The sequence below is a fragment of the Podarcis erhardii genome (assembly GCF_964252035.2).
Source record: "Podarcis erhardii genome assembly, chromosome: 15".
Lineage (NCBI taxonomy): Eukaryota > Metazoa > Chordata > Lepidosauria > Squamata > Lacertidae > Podarcis > Podarcis erhardii.
Window position 1 is genome coordinate 11,774,084 of NC_138505.1, and position 12,304 is coordinate 11,786,387.

The 12,304-nt window shown below is 49.5% G+C and overlaps 1 protein-coding gene across 2 annotated transcripts in view; it reads left to right on the forward strand.

Moving 5' to 3' along the window:
• Positions 1-1,826: 1,826 nt before the first annotated feature.
• The window catches only part of GANAB (glucosidase II alpha subunit), a 32,591-nt gene continuing 22,113 nt past the window's right edge, over positions 1,827-12,304 (forward strand). Inside the window, exons 1-6 of one of the 2 annotated variants that reach the window (XM_081840897.1) lie at positions 1,827-1,876; positions 5,300-5,401; positions 6,328-6,436; positions 7,892-8,019; positions 8,794-8,973; positions 10,331-10,396. In XM_081840897.1, the coding sequence (XP_081697023.1) occupies positions 1,851-1,876; positions 5,300-5,401; positions 6,328-6,436; positions 7,892-8,019; positions 8,794-8,973; positions 10,331-10,396 (611 nt within the window). In that variant the 5' untranslated portion in view covers positions 1,827-1,850. The remainder of the gene's footprint in view (positions 1,877-5,299; positions 5,402-6,327; positions 6,437-7,891; positions 8,020-8,793; positions 8,974-10,330; positions 10,397-12,304) is intronic. The other variant, XM_081840898.1, reaches the window with a different exon arrangement.

Below are 12,304 nucleotides of genomic sequence, written 5' to 3' on the forward strand. Positions count from 1 at the left end.
TAAGAGCGATAGACACGTAATCTGGGGAACCGGGTTCGCGTCTCCCCTCCTCCACAAGCAGCTGCTGGGTGACCTTGGGCTAGTCACACTTCTCTGAAGTCTCTCAGCCCCACTCACCTCACAGAGTGTTTGTTGTGGGGGAGGAAGGGAAAGGAGAATGTTAGCCACTTTGAGACTCCTTAAAGGGAGTGAAAGGCGGGATATCAAATCCAAACTCTTCTTCTTCTTCTTACCCAGGGATGTGTTGCCCTCCATCTGTCATTGGGCTTTAGCTCTCATCAGCCCCAGGCAGCACAGGCAACAGGGAAGTTGCAGTTCCAGAGCACCTGGAAGGCCACAAGGTCACATTAACTCTAATCACTACACCACACTGCCTTTCTTGATAGCATAGCATTCAGTGTGGCTTTTACCATGTCAAACTTATTGGCCGCAGCTCTGTAGGGTTTAATTCGGGGTAAATTCTTAGCCCTACATGGAGACACTATTGAATTATTGGGACTTTCTGCATGTGAAGCAGATGATCTGCTGTTGAGCTATGCTCCTCTTGCCATCACCAGCTACCTGATCTTGTTAACTGTTGACTGTTGCCATATCCACACTACAGTTAAGCCACATGGCTTCCCTTGAATAATAATGGGAACTGAAACAAAACAAATTCCTTCCAGTAGCACCTTAAAGACCAACTAAGTCAGTTCTTGGTATGAGCTTTCGTGTGCATGCACACTTCTTCAGATACACTGAAACAGAAGTTTCCAGACCCTTCTATATAGTGAGAAGGTGGGGAGGGGTATTACTCAGAAGGGTGGTGGGAATGGGTGATTGGCAGATAGCTGTGATGAGCCTGTTGACGACTCTTAACGACTGCAATAGGTCTTACAGGAAAAAGCAAGGGGTGAAAAGGTGAAAAATGGCTTTGTCATGTCATTCGTATAGACGAATGGGAACTGAAGTTTAAGTGTGCTGGGAATTGTAGCTCCTAAGGGTAAACTGCAGTTTCCAGGGTTCGGGGGCGGAGAAGCCACGACTGTTAAAGGGGTAGGAATTAACTTTTTTAAAAAATATTTAAATCATTCAAAGAGAGATGTGTGTTGAAATGAAAGAGGATATATACAGCCCCAAATGAAGAGAGTGTAGTATAAGCCCTCAAAAGAAAAATAGTTTGGGGCATTGCGTGGGGGGACAGGTGGCTTCGCGGTTTTGGCTAGACGAACACACATCCTACTTACAGATAGGTAGCCGTGTTGGTCTGCCATAGTCAAGACAAAATAAAAAAATTAAAAAAAATCCTTCCAGTAGCACCTTAAAGACCAACTAAGTTAGTTCTAGGTATGAGCTTTCGTGTGCATGCACACGAAAGCTCATACCTAGAACTAACTTAGTTGGTCTTTAACACATCCTACTGCTCACTTTCTAAGATTTCAGAAAGGGGCCAGGACCAGTACAAGACTCCTTTCTCAGAATCGGATCCCTGACGTTCATTCCCCAAGGACGGGACACAGGCGTTCGAGTGTCCCATCTTACAATAGGATCCAGGCACCGAAGCTTCGTATCATCATGATTTCCCAGAACGGGACCCAGGCGTCCGAGCGCTTCCTGCCCCCAACCCCCGCTCTCGGGAAACGTGCCTTTGCTGCCGTGCCTTAGCGGCCTCCCGTGTACGCACGCGCCGGGAAAGCCCGCTCATGAATAATGCAACAGCGAGTGGGAGGGACCCGCGGCGGAGCGGCCGGCCGGGCGATTCGGGAAGCGAAGGGGCGGGCTCATGCCGCGGGATCCAATCAGAAGCCTCGGTGGGGACGGGGTGGGGCTGATAACCCTCGGCGGGAGGGGGGAGTGAAGCGGGATCCAAGATGGCGGCGGCGGCAGCAGTAGGGAGGTGAGAGCGAGGTTCACTTGTGGGGTGGCGGCTTTGCGGGGTAGGGCGTGGGGGGAGGGCTGTTTTCAGAATGGCTTCCCTCCCTCCCGCCCCACCGAAGACCACCAACTCTTCATTCCTCCTGAATGACCCTTTAACTTCCGGGGCTTCCCTTCAGCCCCCGCTCCCTTCCCACAGTCGCCTTATTCCCGCCCTCCAACCCCACATGGTCTCCCCGCCCCCATTGTGCTTCCACGTCGCTGCTGGAATTGACCTCCTTCCCGCAGGGCGCCCCACAGGTGCGCGTGCTGCTCCTTGCCCCGCAGCGCCAGCCCCTGCTCCCCCAGCCAGCCCACGGTCCCCGAAGCCCTTGCAGGACCCCTTTCCATCTCTGCACCCCCCATAAGCCCCTTCTAAGGCTTGCAGACCCCTTACGATGCAGCCACCTGCCTGCACGCCTGTCTACCTGTGCTGTGCGCACACGATGCATTTAAAACACCCAGTGCAAAGAAGCCTGGGAACTAATTTACCCTGTCAGGGATCTACAGTTCCCAGCGCCCTTAACCAACTGCACTTCTCTGGATATTTTGCGGTGTAGCTAGGCCTCCCAGTGTGTGGTGTGGGTGCGACCTTTCTCTCATTCATCTCCACAATTATTTTTTGTTATGAAGCAGATAATCCAATATTTCCATTCTGGCAGACTGAGTTCAGGGGACACTAGTCCAAAACCACCTGAGCAAAACCAAGCTTGGGCTTTGATTTCAAACCTAGTTTGCAAGATTCCTCTAGGGATCTGGTTTGGATGCGAGAACAGGATCTTGGACTAGATGGGCCTTTGACTTGATCCAGCTGTCCTTTGTAGCCCATTGGCTAGTCCGCCGTGCTCTGTACCAGTTATTAAGAAGCACAGCACTGACCTTTTTTGCTTGTTGACCATTTCATATTCAATTACATTTATTTTGTATGTTCTTGAGGACTGGAAACTTTCTTTTGCTGAGATTTACAGAAAACTATGAAAATGATTTGTACTGTGGACTGTGTTCTGTGCAGTTGCGAACACTGATCTGCACATTTTTGGGTCTGTGCTGTAGAGCATCTGATTGGAGATGCCACTGGCAGTCAGTGTCAAGAACGCTGGGCTAGATGGACCATTCTGCCAACTCAGTACAAAGCAGCTTCCTATGTACCTGTGTTGTGTTCACAGCTCAGTGGTAGAACATCTGCTTCGCATGCAGAAGGTCCCAGGTTCAGTCCCCAAAATCTTTAGATAGAGGTGGAAGAGACCCCTGCCTAAAACCCTGGAGAGCTGTTGCCAGTCAGCTTAGACAAGACTGAGCTAGGTGGACCAATAGTTTGATTCTATACAAGATGGTTTCCTATGTTCCCTAATACCCATCCCAATTGTAGTTCTTGTGATTGAACCGTGGCATGGTTGTGATTATTTCCCTTAGTTTTGTTCTTGTCTGTGCTTCAAAATACTTTTCAAAATAATGTGAACCACCAAAACGGACAGATCCCTGCCTCAAGAAACTTATGTTTTGAAAAAGATGAGGAACCAAAAAATAAAGGGGCAGTTTTTCTTTTTATCTTTTTACTGAAACTGCCTTCAGAACTTAGTGCTTTTGCATGTGAGGTCTTGGTCAGCCCAGTGTGCTGATCCTGCTATTAGCACATGGCTCCTGCTTTTCAGCCTTTGATCATTCAGATGCAGAATGTGTGGAAACAGGCACTGACCTTCACACCAGCAGTGGAAGTGGAGAGCTCTGTTTGCCCTTTGCACTCTTCCTGTGCCCATAGTTTTGTCTCTAGAAGCTGCTTCCTGATCACTGAATACACAGCAGATGGCTGGATCACATCTTGGCATTCTTGCTATGATTGAGTCTGAGCTTCAAGAACAGGTGTTGGCAGGTTTTACAGTCGCATCTACTCTATACATTGAAAGCACTCTCATGCCTTTTTAATAGTCATGACTCCCTGTTTCCTGCTCAAGAATCCTGGGAACTGTAGTTTGTTAAGGGTGCTGAGAGTTGTTGGGAGAACCTTCAAGAGTTATGATCCTCTACATCCTTCACAAAACACTGTGTGTGTACAAGTACAAATCCCCTTGAATGAGCTGCATATGTGGGATTCTAACTGCCTAATTTTGGGAGAGAGAAAAGCTTTTTCTTGTTGCTGTTGTTAAATAATTAGGAGCCAGAACCCCTTGTTGATGTTCTGCCAATGCTGATTTGTGTGTGAGTGCATTTTTGCATGCCTGCCCAGACATATAATTTGGTTACCTACATTTTACTCTTTTATTCTGCGTTTTAATCATAATGGTTTTGTGCATTTCTAATTGGTTAGTAGATTTCAGCTGTTGTTCATCTATAGTTTTAGTTGTACACCATGTAAAGAGGTTTGTAAAAAATATGTGATTTATAAATCTCCTGCATCAAAAAAAAAAATCATGTTGCGTAGATCAGGCACATGTTTAGTGCTCTACAGATCCTAGCTTCGATCCCCAGTACATCTAGGTCAGGCTGGCAAAGCCTGTTGTCTGAGACCCTGGAGAAACGATGCCAGTGTAGACAGCAGTGAGCTAGATGGAGCAATGGTCTGCTTTGGTGTAAAGCGGTTTTCTGTGTTCCTATCTGGTGATCTTTCTTTTCATCATTACTACACTACAGATGAGATAAGGCAATCCAGAAGCCATCTTTCAGTTGAGAGCTTGCCCAGGACCTGTGTTTTTTAAACACTGTGGGGAAGGGCTGTAGTTCCGTGGTAGAGCATCCGCTTTGCATGCAGATGGTCTCAGCAGTCCTGATTACCCCCCACCAAAGGATGTTGTTTAATGCTAGAGTATGATTCTCTTAATGTCAGAGCCAAGGGTTTGAGCCACACATTGGGCAAAAGATTCCTGCATTGCTTGATGTACGTTGTACTTGATGACCCTCATGGTCCCTTCCAACTCTACAATTCTATGACTCCATTATTCTATCTATCTTCTGGAGACCATTCCCATTCTCGTTTCCCTTTTTCATTGAAGCAATTGAGCAGCTTGTGTCAGTGGGATCTTAGCTTTGAAAAGGCATTCTGTGTCTGTGCTGCTTGGGTTAGGCTGGTGTAGGAATTCCAGGTGGCATCTGGGCCTTAAACATCCCTTTTGAGCACAATCCAGGTAGTTGTAGGATGAACCTTGTTGGTTAATGCTAGCTGGCCTGGAGCAGGCACCTTGAGTGAGACCCTGGTCCATCTAGCTCAGTATTGTCTGCACTTACTGGCAGCAGCACTCCAGGGTTTCAGGCAGGGAGTCTGCCCTACCTCTGCCTGGAGATAAATCCGGGGCCGTTTACATCAAAACGCACTTGCTGTCTCTGTGAGCCAGCAGCCCTCAAGTACAACTGGTGGTGGGGAGTCTGCAAGTTAACAACGTGTTGCATGGAATAATGTCTTCCTTCTCAATAGACTCGAGATGGCAGCTCTTGCTTGGCTAGCTCTTTCCCTGGCTGTTGTCACTGCTGTGGACAGAAGCAACTTCAAGACATGCGACCAGAGCTCTTTTTGCAAGTAAGTTGGGTGTCTTATCTCTGCTGTCAGAGGAGGACTCTCGAGTGGGGAGAACGTTGCTGTTGCACTCAGGTCCTGCTTGTGGTCTTCCCTTACTGTTTGACCAGTACAGTGGTACCTCTGGATGCGAATGGGATCCGTTCCGGAACCCCATTCGCATCTTGAAGCGGACGCAACCCGTGCGTTTGCGGGTCGCAATTCGCCGCTTCCGTGCATGTGCGTGACATCATTTTTAGCGTCTGCGCAAGCGGCAAAACCCGGAAGTAACGCGTTCCATTACTTCCGGGTCACCGCAGAGCGCAACACGAAAACGCTCAACCTGAAGCATATTTAACCCGAGGTATAAGAACAGGATACAGGACCAGGTAGGCCTCCGGCCTGATCCAGGAGGCTCTTATTGTCTTACAATAAAAGCATCAGCCAGCCACTGGTAGCCTTAATTCTGACTCTCCCCACCGGCCAGAGTGTGCCTCTGAACAGCAGTTCCTGGAAATCATTTACTGTTGTCGTCAACAGGCTTCCCACCGAGGTATCTGGCTGACCAGTGTGGAAACAGGATGCTGGACTTGATGAGCAGTGCTTGTCTGATGTTCTTGTTATTTATTTCTTCATTGTATTGCTCCAAAGGAGCCCAGAGTGAAAAATAGCAGCATTAAAACAATATTAATAAAAGCAGCTTAGAAACATTTTTTTTTTAAAGAAAAAAGTTTAAATGTTTGTCCTGGCTGAGGAAAAAGGGCTGGCACTCATTTCCTCAACAGGATTCCTGTTCCCTGAGGAGGGGATGCGGTCCTTTCCCTGTGCCATGAAGTTTCCTCTTGTGGCTACGAGTACAGAAACAAACAAGCTTCCTAAAATGGGAGGGGGAGATAGTAAAAGGTGGCCCTGATCATTTGCCTCCAGTAACCATGGTTTCCTCTCCCTAGGCGCCAGAGGAACGTGGAAGCTGGGAGTTCACCCTACAGAGCGCTGCTGGAGTCGTTGCAGCTCAGCCAGGATTCCATGAAGATCCAGCTCATCAATGAAGCAAACAAGGTGAATTGATGAGTTGAAACCCTAGGTAGCCAGGGTGATGTAGTGCTTAGAGTGTTGGACTAGGACCTGGGAAATCGGGGTTCAAATCCCCACTCAGTCATGAAGCTCTATGGGTGACCTTGGGCCAGTCACATTATCTTGACCTACCTCACAGGGTCCTTGTAGGGATTAACTGAGGAATGGGATGAACCATGCACTCTTTGGAGAAAAAGGTAGGATGTAAATGCAGTAAATAAGCTCTTCTGCTTACCTGCTTAAGAAAGCTGAAGCGGCCAGCCAGATGGAGATGTCAGTCACCAACCTGGCGTCCAGGGATCTCCATGTGGTCGCGATGGGACCCATGTAATTTGCAAAACACGCCTGGTACCTAGCTAATTTTCAACACTGGTTGGAGGGCATCTGCAAGAGAGACCTTGGATAATTGCTGCCCTGGAGGAGAGAGTTCTTGACTACAGTGCCAAATTTATGACCTGGTATAAGGGGACGCGGGTGGCGCTGTGGGTTAAACCACAGAGCCTAGGATTTGCCGATCAGAAGGTTGGCGGTTCAAATCCCCACGACGGGGTAAGCTCCCGTTGCTCGGTCCCAGCTCCTGCCCACCTAGCAGTTCGAAAGCACGTCAAGTGCAAGTAGATAAATAGGTAACACTCTGGTGGGAAGGTAAACAGTGTTTCCGTGCGCTGCTCTGGTTTGCCAGAAGCGGCTTAGTCATGCTGGCCACATGACCCGGAAGCTGTATGCCAGCTCCCTCGGCCAATAAAGCGAGATGAGCGCCGCAACCCCAGTCGGCCATGACTGGACCTAATGGTCAGGGGTCCCTTTACCTTTACCTGCAGCAGAGTTTACATGGCAAACTGGTTCTTTTCTATTTTAATGTTGTGCCATGTTCTTTAAACTACCTTGACAGCTGGGTCGTGAGTTCGAGCAAAATATTGACCCGGAAGCTGTCTGCGGACAAACGCTGGCTCCCTCGGCCAATAAAGTGAGATGAGCGCTGCAACCCCAGAGTCGATCATGACTGGACTGGTCAGGGGTCCCTTTACCTTTTTATAAGGCAGATATCCTACATCTGTGTAGCTCAGTGGAAGAGTAGATGGCTGGTGTAGAGAAGCTCACAATTTCAATCCCCCTCAGCTCTTCACTAAAACAACCTCCATTTGCAAGGCTGGAAAGGCCCTTATCTGAATTTTTGGAGAGCTGCTGCCAGCCAAACATCGGCCACACTTGTAAACATACATGTATCAGGCAGCAGTCTCAGCTTTGGGGCTGGAGCCTCAGTGTAAACCAGGGACAGGGAACCTGGGGGCCCTCCATATGTCATTGGACTCCACCAGCCCCAGCCAGAATGGCCAGCACTCGGGTACAATGGGAGCTGTACTCCAGAAACATCTGGAGGGCCACAGATGCTCCCACCTCTGGAAAAAGACAGGACTTGACCCTGCTCTCTGCCTCCAGGTCCCTCTCCTCCTCGAGCTCTACGGCTTGAAAGGGAACATGACTCGGATCCGGATCAATGAGTTGAACCCGCTCAAGCCCCGCTATGAGGTACCAGATGTGTTAGTCCAGGACCCGCCCACTACCAGGTACGCAGATGGAGGGTCATTTATGCATCCTAGCTCACCGTGGGTTGTGAGGAGAAGGCACAGCGGTTTAGTGTAGGGGCAGGGAACCTCAGGCCTAGGGTGGGATGGGCAATTTGTATTTGTTGCCCCACCCACTTTCCCCCTCAAGCCCCACCCACCACTTGCGTAGGGCCTCCAGAAGGTTGTCTGGAAGGGAATGTGTCCCTCACACTTGAAAAGGTTCCCTGCTTTAAAGGGAACCCTTCCCCCTGGGGTGGGGGAGAGAAACAGCATCTCCCCTTCCTTTCTGTGCCGAAAGATCCAGCAAGATCTTGTTGGGGCCTGGTTGATTCCCACCACAAAGTAGCAGCAGTCTATAGTAGGGCTGGGTGATAACTGATTTTCGACATTGCGATATATCACCAGCTAAGCATCGCGATATACTGATATGTCACAACGTCAGAAATAAGGATGGAGCTATGTAGAGGCATTGGTTGGCTTTATGGTTTTTCCCACATTGTGATTTTTGCATAGCAAAAAATAATATTTGCTATGCGAATCACACATATCATGATTTGCGGTGCATTGCTAGGTCAAAGATCATGTTATGAACTTAAAACCGGGTTTGGACGATACAGCAATATATCGCCCAGCCCTAGTTTATACAATAGCGCCCAGGATCTCGCATGTAGCCATGAGGATATCTTCCTGCCCTCCCTTTGGACACTTCCCTTTCTTCATGCCACCCGCTCTGTTCTCTCCCCTTAATCCTCCCACCCCCGCCTCCCACCAAAGATTATCTGTCACAGGCCGGGACGATAACAGCGTGGAGCTGTCCCTGGGCGAGGGGAACCACAAGCTGATTCTGACGGCCAAGCCCTTCCGCATGGACTTGCTGGAAGGGCGGGAGCTGGTGCTGAGCGTCAACTCCCGGGGGCTGCTTGTCTTTGAGCACCTGCGGCAGCGGAAGGACTCGTGAGTACCGGGGCCCGTCGGCACAGGGGAGAGGGAGGGGAATGCTGTTCCTGGCTTCTAGGCAGCTTCTGTCTTCCTCAAACGAAAAAGCTCAAGCAAACAAGCAAGGGAAAGGGGATCTGTCAATGGACAAGTTTGGGGTGTACCTGATAGGTGTGAGCCTGCTGCTTTCAAGTCCTCTAGGAAAAGCGGCTGACCTGGGGAAATGGGGTGTAGAAAGAAGACGTCTGCCTCCTCTTCCAGTTCACATCCTTTATGGGTCTACCCTTCCCATTCCAGAATGGGGTGGGGAGGATATTCGGTATGAGGCAGGAGTCCTGATTTGTGGAAAGCGAGGACGGCCTGTTTCATAGAATAATAATTTGTGGAGTTGGGCGGGACCCAAAGAGACCCTCTGCAATGCAGCTAAACAACCCTTCCAGGAGGAGCAAGGGGTGCTCCCAGTGAGCTATGGAAGTGCTTCACAGGTGTCTGCAAAAGGGCCCTGTGCCAGAAGCCTTTCTGGATGTGTTTTTAACCCTGCTTTCTCATTGGGAAGTGCCACCAGGCAAGACCTGGTAAGAAGATGGGGCTCTGTGGTGCTTTTCATCTCCAGCCTCCCACCAGCGGGTGTCACTGTAGTGATGTTTCAGCCTCCATTTGGGGCTGGGCTAGCGAGCAAAGGCCTCTTTGTATGGGTTTCACACCCTCTCTTTGGGACACAAGGCCAGAAGTTTCTATCATCCAGGATGTTGGAGAAGAGGGAGGGGTATAGCTTAGATCAGCCTTCCCGACTTGGTGCTCTCTGGGTGGTGTTGGACTATGGCTCCCACCAGGCACAGCCCAGTGGTCAGTGGTGATGGGAATTGTAGTCCAGCAACATCTGGGTGAGCTGTGCTGCAGTGAGATCCTGGAGGCTGAACTACGCCATCTCCAAGATCTCTTCCAGCCCTGTGATTCATTCTCTAGAGCGAGAGCATGTCACAGGCACATCTCTTCAAGGCTAGGAAACCTGCTTCCTCTGCTGTTGGGACTCCAGATCCCATCAGCCTCAGCTGGCCTGGCTGGGTCTGATGGGAACTGAAGTTCAAAGTGTCTGGAGGACACCAGGTTGGGGGAAGACTGTGCTAGGGAAAGCAGCAGGCTTTCTGTACAAGGGGGGGCAAGGGGGTCTCAGTTTACCCACCCTCCCCCCTTTTCCCTATCCTGCTCCCCAGCCCCGGTTGTCCTGGAGGGGAGAGCAGGGCCATTTTCAGGGGTGGTTGGGGGGCTGGCTGGAGGGATGTGTCTCTACGTCTCTGGGATTCCTTGCACTGACTCTCGTTGTGTTTTCTGTTTTTGTTGGTTTGTGCCTCCCCCTCCCGCTCGGCCCCCCCAGTTTCTCGGATAAAGTTAGTAGCACGGTCGTTAGCATTTGGGATAGGATCAAGAACCTTTTCTCTAGGTAAATCTGCAGCTTCTGCTACTGTTTCTAAAACCTTCCCCACCCACCCCTGCCGCCGCCTAGACAGTGGCTCTGCCATTCCCTGCCCACCTTTACCTGTGCCGTATTTGGGGATCCCTGTGGTTAGTTGCTGCCCTCTCAAATCCTTGAGAGGTGTGCGGCAGCCTTTAGCTCTGTTTCCAAGGTGTGCATGAACGCATTTGACTGTCCTGATTCCCGCAAACCTTGCCTTGAGTAAGTTTATGAAGTTGAATTTGTTGCAACTCAGTGCTGGCAGCAGCCAAATCAAAGTGTCCTTGTTAAAAATAAAAGTAAAAAGTCTGGGTGTGACCTAGCCAGAGTTAAGTCGTTTTACTTTCAACATAGTAAAGTTGAAACCCAATGCTTAGGTTTATTCTGTTTTTCCTGAAATTATATTATTATCATTGTTGTTACCACCCCATCCGTGTACATGGCATCTTAACAGCAGTACATAGGGAGGTGTGGGGAACCTGTGGCTTTCCAGATGTTGCTGAACTACAACTCCCATCATTACTGACTTGCTAGGGCTGATGGGAGTTGCAGTTGAGCAACATCTGGAAGGCTAAAGTTTCCTCACTCCTGACATAGGCAGCCTAAAATCTTTAGACAGTGGAGAATTACAACAAATGGGAGGGAAAGGGTTTGGGCAAAATCCTGGGTTTGGGTTAGGAATGAGGACTGGGAGGATGAGCCAATAGCCTTGGGGTGAATGGGATTTTGAACAGGATTTGAATAAAAAGGAAGAGGAAGCTGCCCTACCTCCAGCTCAATACCTCCAGGCAAGGGACATTCCCAGCCCTAACTGGAGATGCTGGGGACTGAACCTGGCACCTTCCGCATGCCAGGCAGATGCTCTGCCACTGAGCTATGGCCCTTGCTCACACATGCCCATGCTCAGAGAGATGAAGTTCTAGGCATAAAGACATCAAAGCATGCTTCACTTTGGCTGGATCATGTCCTTTTGTCCTTGTTGCCTATGATTTCTAACACTGTCCCAGGGTGTTAAGTAATTTCCCCGACTCTTTCACACATTTTGTTTGCTTGCTCTTTAAGCAGAAACACAAAGGTAGTCTGCAAATGAGGCAAATAGATATCCAGATATGATACAAATGCATACCAAAGAAATATTGTGGCACCTTAAAGCAGGGGTGGGGAACATCAGTGGCCTTCCTAATGGTGCTGGACGACTACTCCCATTTCCCCCGATCATTGACCATGCTGACTGGGGGCTGGTGGGAATTGGAGTCCAACAGCATCTGGAGGGCCACAGGTTGCCCACCCCTCCTTAAAGGCTTACGCCAGTGTTTCCCAAACTTGGGTCTCCAGTTGTTTTTGGCCTACAACTCCCACCATCCCTAGCTCAGGAATGATGGGGATTGTAGTTCAAAAACAGCTGGAGACCCAAGTTTGGGAATCGCTGGCTTACATGCTTATTGTGGCACAGTTTCATGTCTCTTTCCGCAAAAACATCTGCCGTGATAAGTGCAATATTCAGAGATAAACGTGTCCCTAAACTCAGTGAGGTTTACTCCCAGGTAAGTGAGTATGGGATTGTAGCCTAAATTTATTAGTCTTGTGTCAGGGTTAGCCTATTGAGACTCCAGCTCAGCTAGCATGGCCACCAATCAGGGATAATGGGAGTTGCAGTCCAGCAATCTCTGGAAGGAGCCTCATTGTCTGCCACTGCTTAAAGGTCCTGCAATATTCTTCTCTCTGTACATCATGCAGTTAAAGGACTGTTTTAAGAGTGCCATATCTGGTTGCCACGTCTTTAGAGTACGCTGGGTGGCGATGCTGGGCAGGGGTGGAGACCCTGTGGCCCTCCAGTTGTTGTTAGACTCCAACTCCCATCAGCCCTAGCCACCATGGCCAATTGTTAGAGATGCT